The sequence below is a fragment of the Chiroxiphia lanceolata genome, chromosome 7, assembly GCF_009829145.1.
Source record: "Chiroxiphia lanceolata isolate bChiLan1 chromosome 7, bChiLan1.pri, whole genome shotgun sequence".
Lineage (NCBI taxonomy): Eukaryota > Metazoa > Chordata > Aves > Passeriformes > Pipridae > Chiroxiphia > Chiroxiphia lanceolata.
Window position 1 is genome coordinate 23,360,142 of NC_045643.1, and position 19,976 is coordinate 23,380,117.

General features: G+C 60.6%; 3 protein-coding genes across 5 annotated transcripts in view; 1 reads left to right on the top strand and 2 right to left on the bottom strand.

The window, feature by feature from the left end:
• Positions 1-5,172: 5,172 nt before the first annotated feature.
• On the top strand, positions 5,173-9,873 carry RACGAP1 (Rac GTPase activating protein 1). Its single transcript, XM_032694017.1, has 16 exons — positions 5,173-5,257; positions 5,368-5,570; positions 5,655-5,791; positions 5,987-6,065; positions 6,233-6,286; positions 6,914-6,991; positions 7,227-7,347; positions 7,573-7,763; positions 7,975-8,136; positions 8,281-8,376; positions 8,450-8,651; positions 8,727-8,832; positions 8,979-9,111; positions 9,186-9,288; positions 9,397-9,514; positions 9,589-9,873. Exons 1-16 carry the CDS (start codon positions 5,173-5,175, stop codon positions 9,638-9,640), a joined length of 1,920 nt encoding a protein of 639 aa, XP_032549908.1. The 3' UTR covers positions 9,641-9,873.
• Positions 9,874-10,562: 689 nt separating this feature from the next.
• Positions 10,563-15,430, bottom strand: GMPPA (GDP-mannose pyrophosphorylase A). Of its 3 annotated transcripts, XM_032692770.1 has the most exons (13): positions 15,238-15,430; positions 15,072-15,169; positions 14,882-14,985; positions 14,291-14,483; positions 14,065-14,124; positions 13,785-13,915; positions 13,634-13,648; positions 12,905-13,039; positions 12,627-12,724; positions 12,446-12,492; positions 12,253-12,345; positions 11,993-12,161; positions 10,563-11,904 (listed from the first exon to the last, which is right to left on the bottom strand). In XM_032692770.1, the coding sequence occupies exons 1-13, from the start codon at positions 15,278-15,280 to the stop codon at positions 11,804-11,806; spliced, it is 1,287 nt and encodes a 428-aa protein (XP_032548661.1). In that variant the 5' UTR covers positions 15,281-15,430; the 3' UTR covers positions 10,563-11,803. The 3 variants fall into 3 exon arrangements, with proteins under 3 accessions (XP_032548661.1, XP_032548663.1, XP_032548662.1); XM_032692772.1 differs by lacking the exon at positions 15,072-15,169 and having other exon boundaries at positions 15,238-15,428; XM_032692771.1 differs by lacking the exon at positions 13,634-13,648 and having other exon boundaries at positions 15,238-15,426.
• Positions 15,431-16,795: 1,365 nt separating this feature from the next.
• SPEG (striated muscle enriched protein kinase) overlaps positions 16,796-19,976 on the bottom strand; it is a 38,419-nt gene continuing 35,238 nt past the window's right edge. The window contains 6 exon segments of the mRNA XM_032692774.1: positions 16,796-18,099; positions 18,102-18,139; positions 18,433-18,582; positions 18,841-18,916; positions 19,438-19,660; positions 19,734-19,974. Of these exon segments, the coding sequence (XP_032548665.1) occupies positions 17,933-18,099; positions 18,102-18,139; positions 18,433-18,582; positions 18,841-18,916; positions 19,438-19,660; positions 19,734-19,974 (895 nt within the window). The 3' untranslated portion in view covers positions 16,796-17,932.

Below are 19,976 nucleotides of genomic sequence, written 5' to 3' on the forward strand. Positions count from 1 at the left end.
CGTCTCCAGGCAGGAGATCTGGTCCTGCCTCTCAGCCCAGCATGGGCTGCAGTTTCGGCTCATGCAGGCAATAAATCAGCCTGCTTGCCCGGAGGTGGCTGTGTGGCCCCTGCTGCTTCAGCTCACATTTCCCAGCCTCAAATTACCCCAGGCTGCCAGAGAGCTGGATGGTTTTGTGCCACTCCTCCAAACTCCCCTTGCTCTGTTTTTGTCACCAGATTTTGCCAAAGCCTCTCGAGTGTCCCTATGTCCAGGCACAGCATCTCCCAGCACGTGGTTCCCACCAGCAGCCCTGCTGGGCAGCAGAGCTGTGTCAGCCCCAGCTGCTCGACACCACAGGGAGCCAGATGAGCCTCGGGAAGGCAGCTTTGTTCAACTGCAATGGCATTTGCTCCTCGACCAGATCAGTACAGGGTCAGAGGTCCCCTGCCAAATTTTGACATTTTTGGCTCAATGGGGGAGCAGCCCAGAACGTGCTTTTTGCTGGAAACCGCCTGGAGTGTTTCTCCTTGAAAACAGTTTTTTCCCAGTGGGGTTCCTTTGATGTTCACACTGGGAGCACCACATGCAGCAGTTACACTCCCAGCTGGAGTCTCTTTTCCCCTGACTGAGGAGTCCCTCTTTCTTTCCCCTACAGCCTCTTTCCCTGTCCAGCAGTGCCAAGCAGACAGGGGCTGGAGGTGCTGGAGGTGATGGCAGGCTCTCTGATGGAAATAGCCCTGCCACGAGGCAGTGAGTGAGGGAATCCTTCTGCTGTCAGCACCCACAAAGTGTTGGGTGCTGTGAGATCCTGGAGGAAGCTGGGGGAGAAGCTTCCTTCGTGATGGCACAGCTCCCCTTTGATGCCCGGCCAGCCAAGCTGCCCCAGAAGAAAACCACTAAATCCATGAGACTATTCGGGCATCCCAGGTGGGTGTGATGATCAAAGCACAATTGTTATGGGGCCAAGCAGAGAGAAAAGATCTGTGTTTGTGTGGCATCAGCAGATTTCCCCACAGCCCCCACTTTTCGGGCAACAGAGGAAGCTATTAAATGAGGCGCATCCATAGTGGTCCCAGCAGGATGCTTTCCCCTATATGCTATCTTCCCTCTCCCTGCAGTCTAGCTACTTCCCGCACCAGCCTCTTTCCAGCTCCTTGCACCGGTGCTAATCCCCTAATCTGTGCAAAGCAACAATTTTCTGCATGGCACAGCTGCTGCTTTGAGATCTGCATCCCTCCTCCCCGCATAACCAGCTCTCTTATCAGCAGCAGGTATCAGGTGAGCCAGGCACCATCTACTTCTGATAAACCCGTGTTTTATTTTGCCCTATTTCCATTTATCTCCAAGCTTGTAATTATCCCTCATCTCGCAATGTGTTGTGCTGCCTTGTGTGCTGAGGAGTGGAGGTGACAGGTGCTTTGCCAGGCAGTCCTGGACCAGAGTCTTCCTGGTGGGATGCAAGGACCTGGTGAGGTGATGTTCCGGGATGGGTCCTGCCCACCATGCTGGCGGCTGAGCTGTCCCTCCTCTCTCAGCACCCAGGCTGCATTCCCTTTAATCTTACGCAGTGGTGGAGATGGATTCTCTCCCTGTGAGCCAGATGTGTTGCACGGAGCATAAACACCCGCGACAGTTGTTGTGCTCCTCGGTGCGAAGGCATCAGATGTCTGCATTAAAACAAAGCTCTCCACTTAATTACTCAGGCTGATAATTCAGCGCGTGGAGGCGGCTCTGGCTGAGAGCAGAGGGCTGGATCACAGCTGGGACTGGAGAGCCTTGAAGTGCACATTAATCCCAGCTCTTGCAGCCCTGATTAACGGTGCTGGAAACCTGCCCGCCCCACGCATTCCCAGGGAAAGGGTCTGTTACTGCCCCACCGGAGGCGGCCCAGGCTGGTGCCCAAGTGGTTCTGCTGACCCCTCGCTAGGCCAAGGTGCCCCCTTCTCAGCATCTTTGGAGTGGGGTGGTCCAGGACATGAGGGACCATCACTCTGAGGGTGTTGTGCTGCCCATCTACTGCTTCTGGGACCCATGGGAGCTGGGTGCAGTATGGTGAGGGTCAGGCAGGACCCCAGGGTCACCCTGCACAGGGACCTGCTGCAAGGGAGAACTAGAGACTGGAACTGCCACTGGCTGGTGGGAACTGGAGACAGAACATGGCTAGGCTCAGATCGAGACCAGGCAGACCACCTAAGGCCTTCCCCTTGGGGCTAAAGCTGCCTACTCCTGCTAACCTGAATTTCTCCTTCCAGGACCAACAAACACCTCCTACAAATTCTCCTTGCTCCCCTCAGTCATCACCAGGGCCTAGGGCCCTTCCTGGCAGAGTCCCTCACTCAGCTGTGTGCCTAGGCCTGCAAACACCTGCCCAGCTCTGCCAGTTTGTCTGGGATGGGATTCTTTCTTGAACCTATCTCCCCTTCTCTCTCCCTCCTGCCTGGTTCTCCAGCCCTGCCCCTACTCCCTTCACTCTCCTCATTCCTCCCTGATCCCAGTGCATGGTCATCCCTGGATCTGGGGCATCCCTCTTCCAGTAAAGCCCCCAGCAGACTGGCACTGACGAAGATCTGCCTGTGGGGTCCTGTCTGTCCAGGAAGACTGATTTCCTCCAGCTCTGCTCCTGCCCTCTTATCTCTCTTCCCTGGCCCGCACATTTTGCTCTGTGGCTGGGGTGAGTGGGAGTCACAGACCCTATCCTGCCTGGGCTGAGCACCCAGGCTGGTGCTGGGCATGCAGGTCAGACAGGCCCAAAGCAGGCAGATGCAGGCAGCACCATCCCAGCGGGGCTCCAAGAGTTAAGTTGTCATGTATTCAGGGCCATGCGCTGGCCAGGAATTACACTTTTATCGGCATGCGGTGCTGCCGCCACTTGAATTGGGACTGGGAACTCTATTTCCGAGCTCACCCAAATTATTCTCGAAGAGATAAAGCGCGGTGCAGAGCAGCGCCGGCGCTTCATTAACATTCCCCAGCCCATTCAGCTTTAAACGAAGATTGCCTGCCTCGGAAAATGATAAAATTGAACATGTGAAGCAGGGCATTATGTTCCATCAGCCGATATTATTTCCCACGCAGAGGCCGAGCAGAGACACAAACAGCTATTTATGCAGTGCCTGGCCAAGCCAGGGTGGCTTGGGAGGGGGGAACAGGCAGTGGTGGGGACACAGAGTGGGTGGCAAGTGCCCCCCTCCCATCCCTGGGCATAAGAGGGGCTGTCTGCATACTGCCAAGGCTGCTCTGACCTTCTGGGGGCTTCCAGACTTGTACCCAGAGTGCAAGGTGGGTCTGGAGACCACAGACCTGCTCCATGCGTGGTGTGGAAAGGGGCTCAGGGGTGTGTGGGTTCCCCCAGGCAGTGCTGGCAGGGCTGGGGCATCTCCATCTCCTGACCCAGAAATGCATGTCCCCTACCAGACCTGAGCAGGTGGGGTGCTGGCTCCATGTGCAGGATGGGGTCTAACCTCATGGGTGGGTGCTAGGCCAGTGGGGTTGGGGGCCATCCACAGCCAGGGAGCATGTGCCTCCCCAGAGGCAGGCAGGGAGGGCTGGGCAGGCAGGGGAGGGCTGAGCAGGAATGCCCCCGGGGCTGCAATTGGATTTTGCTTGGCCATGCTGAGCCTATCGATCCAGCAGTAATTAAAGTTGCTCCAAAACCTGACTCATATTCAACCTTGGAAGGAAGGAGCTTCTCTGAGAAACACCCTCTGCTTCCCGTGTGCTGGCATGGTGTGCAGCAAAGCCTTGCCAAGGTGCTTCCAGCCCATCCCTTTGGGTAGATGGGCTCTGTCCCAAAGAGGGACCCTGCCTTGGGACTGCCTGGGGCCCAGGCAGCAGCACCCATCAGGCAGCATTCTTGCCAGCGTCCCCGGCATCACACAGCCCCGCTTGTGAATGCTGATGAGGTTCAGCCCTTGAGGGGGGGGTCCATGTTGCCTGGACCCTATAGCTATTCTCTGGACCCTGGCTATTTTGTCCCCATGTGCCCAAGACACATCCCTGGGATGTGGTAGTGCTCCCCCATGCCCCTTTCTTGTCATTGTCTGGGCCCAATGAGGGACTGACACAGAGAGAGGAGCCTATTGAATCCACAGCCATTCCTTGAGAGGCACCGGGGTGTTGGGGTGGACCTGCTGCCACATGTCCACAGGATGTAAAACCCCTTCTGCTGTTCAGAGGCAGCCGCGGAGGTGTGAAGGCAGGCGAGGAGCCTGCGAGGTGTTTGTGTGTGTGTGTATGTGTGTGCAGGGGCTTGCACGCCCAGCCCTGCCGCCAGCCCCGCTGCTATTCCTGGTATTCGCAGCAGGTCGGGACAGGCACTGGGCAGGGGGAACTGCCTTTCGTCGGCGCCCCCCGCACTCTGCCTGGACCCTCCCACGAGAACGCAGGGCCGCCAGGACCCGGGGGCTGCGGCAGAGAGGGGGTGCGGGGCGGGGGGCTGCCCCGGGGAGTCCCCGCGCAGGGGACCCGGGGGCACAGCACGGGCAGCGCGGGCAGCGGCGGGGCTTTGCGGCGGGAAGGTGGCTCCATCTGCAGGACACGGACCCGGCCGGGAGACCCGGTGCGGGGGATCCTCGCCGCCCCCGCCCGCCGCTTTCCATGCGGGGCACAGTGCTGGGGGACACCGGACAGAGGCAGCGGCTCCTCCGGCTCCTCCGCCCCCATCCGCGCCCCTCCCGGGATGCGGGGCTGGGGAAGCCGTGCCCCTTCCTGCATCCCTGCACACCCCCCGATGTCCCCCGCGCCCAGTGCTCCCGCCGACGGCCCTGCACCCCCGAGCAGCCCGCACCCACTGACCCTGCACTGCTCAAGTGCTCTCATTAGGTACATCCAGTGCCTGGGCATCCTCCGCCCCCAAAGGCAACCTTCATCCTGCTCCGCACCCCTGCAGCCACCCCGGGGCATTCCACGCCTAGAGATCCCGGGAACATTCCCCCTCGCCGGCAGCAGCCGGGACGGCGGGTCGGGCTCGGTGGCGGCGGGAGGCGGAGGCGGAGCCGGGCCGGGCTCCACCCCGGCCCCCGGCCCACATAGGCCGGCCGGGAGGGCCCCTCGCCCCCTGAGCCTGCGCCGTCCCGGGGCGCAGGGCCCAACCCGGTGGTCGGAGGAGAGCGTGGTGCAGAAGCTGCGGGTGGATCCGGGGGAAGGGGTGCTGTGCTGCCTGACTGCGGGGTTCCTGTCCCGGGCGGCGGGATGCTGCGGCAGCGCTGCGGGCGGCTCCTGGCCCGGCTGGAGCAGGGGCTGCAGCTGCTGGAGCTCGGCGGCAGCGTGGAGGAAGGTGGGTGTGTGCAGCCCCTCGGCCCAGGGCACCCCGGAACCCCTGTCTCCGTCGAGGTTTGGGGAAGCTTGCCCCGCTCCCGGCTGGCCACCCGCTGGTTTTGCCCCCAGACTACATCCGGATCGCTCGGTGCTTCGAGTCAACACGCCAGAGATGCTGCCGGCTGGAGCAGGACGGGCGTCGTGCCCGCGAGAAGCTGGCCCGTGTGGAGGCCGAGCGGGCAGCGCTGGAGGTGAAGCTCAAGCATGCCCGAAACCAGGTGGAGGTGGAGATGAAGAAGCGGCACCGGGCAGAGGCTGAGCTGGAGAAGCAGGTCAGGGGGCTGGCCACAGGGGTACCCTGCAGGGCTGGCTGCGGGGACCCCAGCCCTCTCACCACCACCCTCTTTCACTTACAGGAGCGCAAACTTCAGCTGGTCTTTGAGTCTCTGATGCGGGAGCCATGGGGCAATGAAATGCTGAGCAGGAAGCAGTGCTCTGTTCTCAGCGCCCTGGCCGGCCGGCGCCTCGGGACGACCCTGGCACCGGGCAGGAGGTGAGCAGGGCTGGCAGACCGCAGCCCTGGGCTTGGCTGTGCCCCTCTCCCCCTCACTGCTGCTCACCTTGAGGGGCTGGTTGGGCATGGGGATGCTTGGGCTCTGCAGGGGCATCAGCCATGAGCTCCCAGGAGCAGCTGTATGAGTAGGTGCTGGCTGAGGGGGGAATTGCTCCAGCTGAGCTCACTCTGCAGGTCATCTGCAGTGGACGAGTCGTGCCAGTCCCTCTTGTCCCACTCAGATATCAGCTATGACCGCACCGAGGACGATGTGGTAAGGAGTGTCCTGCTGTGACTCTTGGGGTTACCCCAGCAGTGAGGGGGTGTTTTTGCAGCCCCTTTGCATGTCTGTGGTTAGGGGTGGGCTGCTGTCAGAGCCAGAGATGAATGTTGGGGTTGTCCCTGGCCCTGCCAGCCCCTAGACTCCTTGCTGCCTTTCAGGATGTTGATATGACGGTGGTGCGGACCCTGAAGCGCAAAGCCCCGGAGAGGCAGGTATGAAGGAAATTCTGGGAGCCCCGGGGGCTGGTGTTGAGGTGGGGTCTGTGCCCCTCTGTGGGTAAGGATCGCCCAGCTCTGATCCCAAGGTAATGTGCCCTTGGGTCCCTCTGCCCACTCAGATCCTCATGTGCAGCCCAGATTGGGGTGCTGGCCCTGGGCCATGAGAGGTGAGGGCACCCAGATACTTATCCATCCCAGCACAAGAGGCTGCAAGGAGCCTGGCAGGGGGTTTAATTTATTGATGCTGGGCTGGGAGCATCGTCTCTCGGCAAACCTCCCGCGATCAATAGAAACTCCATTATGCTCCACTGTGGCCCAGCTGGGCTCCTCAATAATTCATCCCCATATGTGGGCATCCCGCACCCTGCTCCGCTTGCACCTCTGCATTGCAGGCCTGGCCTGGCCTCCCCCAGCCCCAGGGCTGGCTCCAACCCAGAGGGGGGCCTGAGCCCCCCTGAGTCCCCAAGGTGCCTGGTGTGGGGCAGGCAATGCTGGGGGGGGTGACATGAGACTGGGACTTTTTTTTGGGCTGGGGGCCACTTGACTTGAGTAATCTGGTGTGTGGGGCAAAGTCAGGGAGGGGTCTCTGCCTGCTCTTCACACTGTTTTCTCTGTTTCTAGCATGTGTCCCTGGCCCCTCAGATTGGCCCTGTTGTGATGGCAAAGCGGCACCGTTCTTCTGTGGTACCCCATAATGCTGTGAGTAGGGACCTCAGCGTGCCCTGGGCAGGGATGGGGTGCATGGACTGTCCCAGTGCTGCAGCCTGTGGGTTCTGTGGGGTCTGGTGTATCACCCTAGTCCCAGTGGGGACAGCATCCCTGGCTCTGGAGGACCACAGGGATGTGGATTGGGTGGAGCAGAGATCATGAGGGAGATGTTGGAGAACTGTGGGGCTGCGGACAGGCACCTTCTCATTGCCTCCTATCTTGACAGGCAAGTGTCCCCTCTATGCCTCCTCCTGCTGAGGTCCCAGGCCCTGCTGGAAGCCTCCTGCCCACTGCTTTGGTCCCACGCCGCCGGTCTTGCCAGGGACATCGTGTCTCCATGTGTGCAGGTCATGAGAAGGGCTGAGGAGAGGGTTGGTGGGTGACAGGGGACTAGCCTCAGGATGCTGCTGTCACATGGGAGGGAGGGGATTTGCTGGGGGATGCTTATCCCCACCATGGAGGTTCTGGGGTCCTCTGGACATGCCAAATGCCACTATCCCATGCAGAGGTTCCCTGAGAGCTGAAAAGCCTCCCCACATGCCAGCTGGTAGATGGGATGGTTTGCCTTTCAGGTCTCCCTCCACTACCTACTGCCTCTGAAGAGCTGACCACGGCATGCAGCACCAGTGAAGCTCATGGCTGCCGTGCCCCGGGGCAGGAGAGCCACACTGAGGGTAGCTCAGTGGGGCAGCCAGCACCAGCCCCCCTCCCGTCACCTCCACAGAGCCTCCCACCAGTCCAGCACCAGTTCACATCCAAAACGGTTTGAGTCCCAGCCTCTCTCATCCTGGGTGGCAGGCAAGGGGAGAGGGTCGTGGTGTGTGGGGGGCAAGGCTCTCCTCTATCCCCTATCCCTTTAGCTCTGCTTCCAGGGGGAATGGATGGGAGGCAGTGGGGGCTGGCTGAGAGAAGATAAAGGAGTGGTACTGAGTATCTGCAAGAAGGGGGGCCCCTTACCCTGCTGTCCTCTCCAGGTGATCCGCCCTGAGCCATGTGGTGTCTGTGGCTCCCGCATCCGCTTTGGGAAGACTGCCATCAAGTGCTGTCAGTGCCAGCTGCTGCTGCACACCAAGTGTCGGGAGCAGTGCCCCAACCCTTGTGCACCCCGGCCTCGCCACCACACCTGGCCCCGTGAGGTGAGGGGGCACAACAGTGCATGGGGGCTGCTCCATGTCCCCATGGGGCTTTGGGGCTATCAGCCCCAGGATGCTGGGCCTCTGCCCACCCTGACTGCAGGGCTGGGTGGTGGGCACAGAGTGGGTCAACGTTTTCCTCCCCAGGGTGTGCTGGCTGACTTTGCCCCCTCCACGAGGCCCCTGGTGCCCCTGCTGGTGGTTCAGTGTGTGACCGAGGTGGAGACTCGAGGCTTGACAGAGGTAGGGGCTAGGATGGTGGAGGTGGTTGATGCTGTGGTTCCTATGGGGCTGAGCCTCTCTCCCTGTGCCCCAGACAGGGCTGTACCGGGTGCCGGGTGCGGAGCAGCTGGTGCGGGAGTGGAAGAGGAGGCTGCTGCGGGCTGGGGGTGCGCTGCCCGCCCTCAGCAGTGTGACTGACATCCACGTGGTGTGTGGTGTGCTCAAGGACTTTCTGCGGGGCCTCAAGGAACCACTGGTTACCTTCAGCCTCCACCCTGCCTTCCTGAGTGCTGCTGGTGAGCAGGGGTCCCAAGGTGGGACATGAGAGAAGAAGAGGCTGCTTCTAACAGTGATCCCTGGTGCCACCACAGACATCCTGGATGATGCTGCCTGTGACACAGCCCTGCGGCACATGGTGAGCAAGCTGCCCCCAGCCAACAGGGACACCCTGGCCTTTCTCATGCTGCACCTGCTCAAGTGAGTGGATCATCCTGGTGTGAGTTCTGTCCTCATCTTCTGGCTCTCTGCCCCTCACCCAAGTTTCATGCCCCAGAGCAGAGAAGCTGTGGATGAGGGGCCGCTTGGCTGGGCAGCATGCTCACACCCTCTGTCCCCACTTGCAGGGTATCGCGCAGCCCCGACTGCAAGATGGACGTGCTCAACCTGTCCCGTGTGTTTGGCCCTACACTGGTAGGACACAGCTCAGCCAACCCCACACCACTCGCCATCATGGAGGACACACCGCGGCAGTGCAAGGTGAGGGGTCCTTGAGGTGTGGGGTGTACCCTGGGCACTGCCAGCATCCCTGTCCTACATCCCTCTCTGCCCAGGTGGTGGCTCGTCTCCTCTCGCTGCCACCTGACTTCTGGAGAGGCTTTGTGGGGACAGAGCAGGACAACCTTGTGCTGACACCAGCCCCAGGGGTTGAACGTGGTGAGGCACAAGAGCCCCAGCCCCTCCTGCCCTGGCCTTGTGGCTTCTTTGAAGGGTCCTGGTTGTCCATGGCTGGGGTTTGATAGCTGTCCCCACTCCGTCCTGCAGAGCTGTTCTTCCACCCCATTGTCTCTCCGGAACCCAAGCCAGGCCAGCTGAGCCCAGCCGGTACCTGCTGCCTCCCCAGCACCCTGCGAAGCTGCGTGGGCACGGCCACCCGGCCCCCGTGAGTGCTGCCGGGGGTGGGTGGGAGCCCAGGGGAGCTCGCTTTGCACCCCTGACTCATCTCTCCCCACGCAGGCAGGGGCCAGCCCCGAGGAAGGTGGGCCGGTTCTTCCCTTCTCCGGTGTAGCCTGCACCAGTGGTTCCCTGGGGACATGGAGCTGGCACTGGAGGAGAACCAAAGCCTGCAGCACCAGGCTGCCTGTGGGGTGGCAGTGCTGAGCTCGAAGCTCTGCTCTGCTTCCCTGCGGTGCTTCCCTCGGGGCTGGGGAGCAGAGCTGGCTCTGCCCAGCCGTGGTGGCAGGGATGCTACCCCAGTGCTGTACTTTGTCAAGTTTCTATTAAATGTTTGCAGCAAAACACCCCTGGCTGTGGCTGCTGTCTGTCCCTCCCTGCTGCTGCCAGGTGCCAGGGGTTAGGGATCACGGGCATGATGGAGCCTGGCTGGGCAGTCCACAAGAGCTGTACAGTCAGCACAGGTGTAAGCAATGCCTATTTTGGGAAGGCAGACAAGGCCTCCTTCCACCTGAGCTGAATCCTTCCTCTCCTGCCCTGCAGCCCAGGATGTGGGAGGCCCCTCTTTGAGCTCAGATGTTGGCCTCAAGTAATTGGAGCTGTCCTGCTCAGGGCAGAACAACCTTAAAGTGTTTCCAGACTTCCTAGCGCCTCAGTGGAGGCCCCTTTAACCCCTTCCTCTCCTCCAGCCCTGGTGCTAGAGCTGTAAAGCCCAAGCAGCACTGGAATGTACAGCTCTTTCCCTCCAAGACAGGAAAGCAGAATGATGCTGTAATGGAGCAAGATCCTAGGAAGGGCTCATCTCCCAGACAGCTCTGTGCAAGGGGGAACTTAGAGAAAGGGTCATTACACAACAGGGCTGAGAACTGCCCCAGGGTCACATCCAGCAGCTGATAAACCTTTGTCCCTACTAAAAGCCGGACCAGATGTGGAACATGGGAGAAAATTCATGTACAATCCTGAAAGCAAGTACTTTGCCTCAGTTTTCCCCAGCGCAGGAGTGTACACCAGAGGGCAAGAAAATTAACATATCCAAGGCAGAGGCAAAACTGAAGGAGTTTAATGTGCTTAAAGCCAGGGAACAGCTAATCCCCACCCAGGACCACAGCAGAACTGGCACAGGAAGGCACAGGGCTGGGAGCAAGGATTTACTGCAAATCCATTGAGCTGGGGTGGTACTGGATGAATGGAGAATATCTAATGTGGTGTCTCACTGAAGGTGAGAGGCATGATGGGGTGCTCAGTGGAGTGCAGGGCTTTAGCACAGAGCTCAAAAATGGGGGTAAATGGATAAAGGGCAGTGTTGGTTACAGTAGGGAGCCTGTGCTTCAATAAAATCAGATTTTTGAGACAAAGCGAGGTGCTACATCTATGGCACCTGCGCACATGTAAGTTGATTGCTCTGGTGCCCTGTGAATGTGGCTAGTGCAAGAGGGAGACATGCAGTGAGCCCCCAACCTCCAGCCATGCTGGTGTGAAGGAGACTCTTGGCCCACCAGGGTGCAGAGGCTTGCTGCCATCACTCTGAGCCCTGCCTAGGCAGCAGGCACAGGTCTCAACCTGACAGAAGCAGGCCTGGCAAGGCTGGCAGCTCTTCTGGCTTGCGCTGAGCCCATGGGGGAAGAGGTTGTGCTAGGGGAAGGGGTGCTCTTGCAGTTCCCTCCAGGGCCAGCAGCCTGCCAGTCTAACCCAGCCCTTGTGTGCCAGTACCCTTAGGACAGCTTGGCACTGTTTTCCCAGTAGTAGACAGGAGCCCAGCTCAGGCAGTTGCAATCACACTGATGAAATCACAGGAAGCTCCCAATTGGCTCCTGTGGGGTAAGCTGCCTACACAGGACAAGCCCATTCAAAGCTCCTTGGTCTCTAAGATGGGCCAAGACCTTCCAGGGAGATGCAGACAGCAAACGATGCAGGGAGAGCCTGGTGAGGAGTGGCAATGTGGTGCTGTTAGTGCCCTTTGGTGGAGAAACACCCAAAACTGGATCCACAACACTGCAGGCAGCAAGTGCTCCCTGCACAGGTAGGCAGGCTGGTGCCAGGGTCACATGCTGTCCCTGAAGCCTCCACCCTGGCCCGGGGCTGGTCCCTGGGCTGCAAGAGAAGCAGCACGCAAGGCTGATGCTCACCAGCTTTAATGTCTGTCTGGAGCAGTAGTCAGGCACTTGCAGGGCTCCTGGCCTGTACCTACTCCTTTGGGGGTACTGGGAACCTCCCAAGAGGGCACAGGCTCTTGTTGTGGGGCACAGCAGGGAGTGGGTGGCTGGTGCTGGCCCCTGACTCACAGGATAATCTGGTTTTTGTAGCTGCGGCTCAGCTCCTTGTGAGGAAGGACAATGGAGTTGAGAATAACGACCTCAGCAGGGATGGTGACACTGCAGCCTGCAGGGAGAATGCAAGGGGGTTAGCAGGCGGGGAGAGACTGCCTCGCTGAGCAGGGCCAGGGCCATTTGGTGCAGCAGGGACGTACCCAGGATCGTGATGGATGGTGTGAGGCGTCCATCCCGGAAAAGGGTCTCGCTGTCAATCTTGGCATAGGGATCATTGGGGTTGGGGTCACTGGGCGTTCCTTCAACCCGGGCCCAGCGCCCAATGGTGCTGTCCCAGCCCACAATGGTATTGAGGACACAGGTGTGGTCCTGGGATGAAGGAAAGGGGGATGCAGGGTGCTTCTGCCTCCCTGCAAGGAATGGGGGTTGATACCCACTCCCTCAGGCAAATCCTACTTACGTGGAGTGAGGCGCCGTGCAGGACAATGGACTCTCGCACACGCACACCAGCTCCCACTGTCACCCCCTCCCCAATGGAGACATTGGGGCCCAACTGTGAGGACAGAGGGAGGTGATGAGGGCAAGGAGGACAATGATGCCCTTGGCACCCCTGAGTGTCTCCCTGCTTCAGGGCTCCCCCAGCCTGCACTCACCACTGCAGTGTTGTCAATGGAAGCTGTCGGGTGGATGTACACATTCCCTGTAACACAAGGCAGTGGTGTCAGGGAAGGCAGCTCACAGGAGCACCTGTCTCTTGGATCAAGGGAGATCCTGCTCATGGGTCCCACTGCCTCCCAAGGCAGCCCCAAAGGCATTAGCAAGTCAGAAAGGTACCTCGGATGACAGGGCCTCCAGGTTTGTTCTGGGCCAGTCTCTCTGGGTGGCTTTTGCTGTACTGGTTCAGGTAAAGGCGGCTGGCATAGATAGCAGAGCTGGAGAAGGAAAAGCAAAATATTGTTATTGTCACTCTGGCACTACCAGGGCAGAGGAGGAAGATCCAAAATCAGCACCGCCCACCTACGCTCAGGGTCCTGCCTGAGCACCCTCCTCTCCCATCCCTCATATGGATCACTTGATGCTCCTGCTGCACCAACTCTACCTTCAGCCCTTACCCAGCTGATTTGATCTGGCTCCAGAAGCCATCAGTTTTGTAGACATAGAGTTTGCCACTTCCAGCCAGTGCTGTAAAAACATCCTGCTCTAGCCGGATCACTTCTGCACGCTGCCAGCCATTGGAGCTTTCCTCTCTGCAAGAAAGAGTCCTGTTAGACACCCACTCCAGTTATGGCCTCAGCCAAGGACCCTGGCAGAGCTACCCTTCCCAAATCCAGGGGCTCTGATAAACCCAGATTCCTACCTAGCCATGCACTTCTCCCCAAAGCTGGGGACAGTGCCACCCATGGGGCTAGGCCAGGACAGTTCCACTGAGCACCAGAGCAGCAGAGGGATGGGGCTCTGCCATCCAAAATAAGCTCTGAGCCAGAAGCTGATGGTGCAAGAGCCGCACCCAGTCCATGTGGGTGAATGATCCTGCCCCCAATCCAGGGCTTGGCACAGCTGGAGTTTAGCTTTGCTAGTGGCAGAGATGATAGGTGACAGGCTGGCTGGCGCAAAAAGCTGGAGAGGGGAGCAGAGCATTCCCAGGTGAAAGACTTGCTCAGCCCCTTGTCCAGAGCTGAATGAAAATGGGGTGGGAGGAGAGGAAGGGAGAGGGGGAGTCTCAAGCTGGCCAGGAGGGGAGCAGAGGAAAGAGCAGCCTGGAGGAAGGAGGGAAGCATGCATTATCACTAAGAATGGTCTGGCCCAGAGAGCAGCCAGTGCAGACACAGAGGGAGACTTACCCAAGGTAAGGACAGCTGGTGCAGGACCAGGAAACAAGTGAGTGATGGCAGAGGAGAAGAAAAGATAGAGAAAGAATGGAGGATGAGTGTGCCGCTGCAGCCCCGGGAAGCAGTGGGGTGGGAGGGACGCAGAGCAGAGTGAGGCACTCACAGTGCTAGCTCCTGCTGGTTCCTCTGGAAGACCTCGCCAATATGCTGGAAGATGGCAGGTGTGAAGAGGTAGATGCCGCAGTTGATGATCTCACTGACAAACGTGCTGGGCTTCTCCACATAGTGTTGGACCTGGAGGCGAGAGAAGAGATGCGAATCCTGGGGCGCAGCCCCCATGCCCAGCGTCACACCCTCTGTGTCGCACTGGGAACGCGCGCCCACACAGGCAGCGCAGCACCCGCTGCCCACGCTGTGCTCAGCTCCCTAAGGCTCTCCAGTACCTCCTGCGTGTCCGCGTTCGCCACGATGCAGCCGTAATTCAGTGCCTGTGTCCTGTTGGCCTATGGAGCAAGGACATGCAAGGAATGGTGGAGCAGTGGGCAAGCAGATGCAGAGCAGATGAAACTCAGAGCTCACAGCCCAGGACCCACCCACCACCAGAGCCACTGGCTTCTAAGCCCATGGCAGAGCACTGCAGCTCTTCTGCTCCCCAACACTGCCACTCACTGTGGTACCCAGAATGACAAAGCTGTGCACGTCTCCGTGCTGCTGCCAGAACTCCAGCATCTCCTGTAAGGGGAACTCTGAGCACACGTCTGCATTGAGGACAAAGAAGGCCTCAGCACCACCTGACAGGATCTGGTCTCGGAAGTGATAGATGCCACCACCTGTGCCCAGTGCTGCATACTCCTGAAGATACCTGTGAGCAGAGCAGGGAAAAGCAAGGGCTTAGGGAAACAGATGCTTGGTGGTACCAACTGGCACCAAGGCTGGGAAGGGTTGGGAGGATCTGGAGAGATATAATCCTGCCATGCAGCAATGGGGCTGACATGGACACTGCACAGGAGGCCATGGAAGCTTAGAGCTGGGCTAGAGAGGCATCTCTGGAGCACAAACCAGCCAGGACAGGGCCCAAGGCAAAGGAAAGATGATAGAACTAACAGAGGAGGCCAGCTGTGCCTACCCACGATGGGAAAGAGCCCACCTGCCTAATGCCTGAGTGCTAGCTGGGGGCTGCCAACCTGGGGAAGGCAGGTGAGGGGCCGAGCCAGGCTGTGCCACTGTGTGTGCCCCAGGGGTGCGAGAGCTTCTGCCCACCTGATGGGGATCTTGAACTCTTGCTGTGCTGACACCAGAAAGCGGCTGAGGGCCTCGTGGGGCTGGTAGAAGCCCATCAGCAGGATCTCCTTCATGCCGGGCACCTGGAGAGGGACGAAGGGAGTGAGCAGAGGGGAAAGGGTGGCCCTCAGCCCCACGGCCCCAGCCTCGGCCCCTCGGCCTCCCGTACCTTGGCGCAGGCCTCGATGTGGTGCTGCACCATGGGCACACCGGCCACGGGGAAGAGCGGCTTGGGCACCTCGAAGGACAGCGGCCGGAACCGAGTCCCTGCGGAGCAGAGCGGGGTCGGCAAAGCGCTGAGCCGGGGGGGCGCCCCGCGGGGCCCGCGCACTTACCCTTTTGCGGGCCCCCGATAAGGATGACGGCCTTGAGCGGCATCGCGGCTCCGCTCCGGCGGTCCCGCCCCGACCTCCAGCCCCGCAGCTCACGCCGCGCCCCCAGCCCGGCCCCGCCGCCGCTTCCGCACACGTGGCTGCGACACGTCAGCGCCGGGCGGGGCTGCGGGACCGCCCGCGACCGCCAGGGGGCGCCCGCGGCCGCTGTGCGGAACCATGCGGGGGATGTGTGAGGGGCCGTGTGTGTGTGTGTGCGGGGGTGTGTGTGTGCGTGTGTGCGTGTCTGTGTGTGCGTGTGTGTGTGCGTGCGTGTGTGTGTGTGTGTGTGTGTGTGTGTGTGTGTGTGTGCGTGTGTGTGCGTGCGGGTGTGTGTATGTGTGTGCGTGCGTGTGTGTGTGTGTGTGTGTGTGCGTGCGTGTATGTGCGGGGCCGTGTGTGTGCGTGTGCGTGCGTGTGCGTGTGCGTGCGTGTGCGTGTGCGTGCGTGTGCGTGTGTGTGTGTGCGTGTGCGTGCGTGTGCGTGTGCGTGTGTGTGTGTGTGCACGTGTGTGTGTGTGCGTGTGTGTGTGTGCGCATGTGTGTGCGGGCGTGTGTGTGCGGGCGTGTGTGTGCGGGCGTGTGTGTGCGGGCGTGTGTGTGCGTGTGTGTGCGTGTGTGTGTGTGCGTGTGTGTGCGGGCGTGTGTGTGCGGGCGTGTGTGTGCGGGCGTGTGTGTGCGTGTGTGTGCGTGTGTGTGTGTGCGTGTGTGTGCGTGTGTGTGTGTGCGTGTGTGTGCGGAGCCGTGTGTGTGTGTGCGGGGCCGTGTGTGTGTGTGCGGGGCCGTGCGGATGTGTAGGGAGCAGCGCTGGCCGTGTGGGAGTGTGCGGGTCCGTGCGGGTGTGCGGAGAGCAGCTCCGTGTGTGGGTCTGCGCAGGGCAGCATGAGGGTGCAAGGGAGCTGCTGTGGCCGTGCGTGTGCCCCAGAGCGTCGGTGTGCGGTGAGGGGACACTGTGGGCTCTGACACGCCCTTGGACACACGGGTGTGCAACGCGCACAGTCGTGTGAGCTCGCGTGGGTGTCGGGGGAGCGTGTGACAGCCCGCAAGGCACCAGGCTGAACCGTGTGCCCGTGCCCACAGCGGCAGACACAGCGCCGAGGGGCCGGTGGGTGCAGCAAGGGGCAGCCGGGGGAGCCGGCGGGCTGTAACCAGAGCAGCCCCTGCCGGCACGGCCCGGCCTCATATGGGCAGTGGGTATTTATAGCCGGGCATGAGATCCCTCACGAGCACGCGCCGTGTCCCCAGCAGGAGCCCGTCCCTGCTGTCTCACTGTCCCAGACATGTCGGGCCCTCTGACACCCCATATTTTCACTCCATGACGTGAGGGCTATGTGAATCAGCTCCCCTGCGCTCATCCCAGTACTTTGCAGCTTCCCTGCCTTCTTCACCAGGTTTCTAATACCATTCCTAGCCCAGCCCCACCTGGAACCCTTCCTGGCCTCGGAACCTTAACCTCCCGAGATACCAGGGTCTGCACTTCTCACTCCCACAGTCCCCCCCAACAAGGTGCCGAGACTGGAAATGCTGCTCAGGGTCTTTATTGCTGCTCTGGCACATTGCTTGCTCCAAACCATGGGGACATTGGCAACTCCAGAGCCCAGCAGAGAGGAGGGGACAGGGATGGGGATGGGAACAGGCAGACGTCTTCTCCCCAAAGTCAATAAATAAAGCCCTATCACTACAGCAGCATCTGGAAGGGGAGTGCCCAACCACTGCCCCCGTCCACCTGCTCAGAGCACCCAGGCCATGCTGGAGCATCTTGCCACCAGCTGGGGAGGGGTGGGGAGGGGACACAGGGCTGGGCAAGGCACTCAGGATCAAATGGGAGGGGTTGAAGAGTCTGGGGATAGGTGGGCAGGCTGGCAGTGGGGCACAGGGCAAGGTCTGGAGCTGGGCGGGCAGAGCACGAGCAGCATGGGCCTGAGCAGACGCAGGAGGTGTGCGTGGCACCTGGGTGCCCCCCTGCGAAGAGGGGGTGCCTGCCAGTCCCCTGCCCTGGCATGGGGCACAGCTGACAGCCCGGGGGAAGGCACCGGCATCGGTCCTGGGGCCACAAACCCACTTGCCAGGACCAGGGCTGGGAAAAGTAGAAGGTGGGGGGCTGGCAGCCCCCACTCCCAGCTGTAAGGACTGGAGCTGTGCCGGCTGGCAGGGAGGCGTGAGCAGGCCCCTCTCTGCAGGAACCACAGGAGCAATCTCAGTCCTTGGGTGCTGGTGTGCAAACCAGGGGGAGCACAGGGACCCACACACCGTGGCCGGGGGCAGCTGCAGGCTGCAGTGTAAGGCACACGGATGATGGGACCCCCATGGCCAGGGCTGGCTGACATGCTGGCAGCTCTCCCCCTCCCACCTGGGGCTTCCCTTGCCCCACTGTCTGCATCCCATTCTTCTCCCGACCCTCTGCCACATTCTCTGTTCCTTGCAGCAAGGCTTCCAACCACCTGCCCACTGCCGGACCCCACTGCTGGTCTGGCTGGGGCAGCACCTCCTCTCCATCAGCACTGCCAAAATGATGCTGGTCACCATTGTCCCTGGCAGCAGCGCATGAGGTCCATGGACTCATCCCAGCGCGTCCTGGCTCCTCCTCAGCCGCCCTGTACTGCGGCCCATGGAATGTTCCTCTGGCTCCTCGGCCCTCATGGCCGTGGCCGAGGCACCAGCTACTGTGGCCCTGGTGGCTGTCCGCCCTGGTAGGAGCGGAGTAAGACCTTGTGCTTGGTGACAGCCTCACCACGGCGCCGCTGGTGATCCACCAGAAATTCCTTGAGGCGGTTGGTGGTGAAGGTCAGGGTCTGGCGGCGCAGCTTCATCAGGTAGGCATCCTGAGCCAGGCATTGGCAAAGCAGTCCTTCACCGTGGGGCGGCTCCTGGGGCAGAGCCAGCTCTGCGTCAGGAACTTCGAGGTGCCTATTGATGCTCCACCCCCCAAACCCAGCCACCGCCCCTGCCCTGCAAGACTCAGGGATCCCAGCAGGGACAGACATCCACTGCCAAGAGCAGGAATGGGCTCCAGAGCCCTGGGCTTAGGAGATCCCAGACCTCTCCAGAAGCAGGGCTGGACTCCAGGGTCCCACTGATGATGTCTGGAGGGATCTCATGTGGGTTGGTCAGAGGCACAGTGTGGGGCCACGTATCCTCCCTGGCTGGGCCAGGCACTCACCAGGGGTGGACAGTGAGGACCTTGCGGATAAAGAGGGCAGCAGTCTGTGAGACATTTGGGTACAGCCTGAAGGCATCAAAGCGCCCTGCCAGTATGCGGTTCTCCGTCTCGATGGGGTCCAGTTCGAAGAATGGTGACCGCCCACTGAGCCTGTGATGGTGGTGGGGGTGGTGTGGGCTGGGGAACAGTGGTGGGAGGTCCCCTTGCATATAACCCTCCCTCCCCCTTCCCTGGTTGGGGACAGCTACAGCTGCCCAGGGTGTCTCCATCCCCATGTCTAGCTGAGAAGGGTCTGTTGGGCTACAGCATCCCTCAGCCCACAATCAGCTTGGTGTCCCCCACGACACCAAGCCCTGAATGAGGCTGACTTACACTTCGAGGTGCTCATCCCCCGGCCCCTTCTCTTACATGATGTAAGTGAGGACTCCAACACCCCAGACGTCTGCTGCGGAGCCCACCGGGTCCCCCTTCACCACCTCTGGCGCTGTGGGCAGGGAAGCAGGTCTGTCATATACACTGAGACACCAGCCCCAGCATCCACACCACTCCCAGCACCTCCAGAACCTGTAGTAGCCCCAGCACCCACAGCATCCCCAGTATCCTCAGCACCTACAGAAGTTACCATATCCCCAGCATCCACAGTACCCACACGCAGTACGCCCAACACCCACAGCAGCCAAGCATCCACAGCAGCCACAGCACCCCACTACTACACCCTCCAGCACCCCTCCCTGACACTCACCCTACTCTGACATTCCAATACTCTAACAGAGCCCAGCACCTCCAAAGGGACCCCAACTGCCCCACAGCTTCCAAACTCTTCCACTGATCCCACCCCAGCAGCTCTCACAGAGCTCCCAGCTCCCCCAAGAACACAGTTCCTCCCAATTCCCAAGCTCCCAGTCCATGGGCATACATACACACCTTTGAGAACAAGCATGCTCCGGTTCCTTCCCTCTCCTCATCCCCAACCCCCTGCCACCACACCCCTGGTGCCCCACTCACACATGTACTCCAGGGTGCCAGCACGTCGCCCCAGCTGCCGCAGCACAAGGGGATTGTAGGTCTGGGCACTGCCAAAATCAATGATCTTGAGGGCATTCGTGCCCGAGACGATGATGTTGTCTGGCTTGATGTCGAGGTGCACGATGCGGCGGCCATGCAGGTACTCGAGGCCCTGTAGGAGCTGCAGTATGTAGCTCACCACGTCATCCTCTGAGTAGCGAAAACCTGGGGGCAAGTGGCATCAGTGGGCAGTCCTGTACCAGCAACTGTCCCCGGCAGGCCCACGCCCACCTGTACCTGTCCACGATGCTGTAGAGGATCTCCTTGCCGGCACAGTTCTCACAGATGAGCACCAGGTAGCGAGGGGTGATGTATGCCTCGTGCAGGGCCATGATGCGCTCATGGTGCAGTGCCTTGAGGACTTCATACTCCTGCAGCACACTCTGCTTCCGCTCTGCCTCATAGGGCACAATCTTGGCCATGAAATGCGTCCCTGTGGCATTCTCCTTGCACAGACGAATCACCCCGAAACGGCCCCT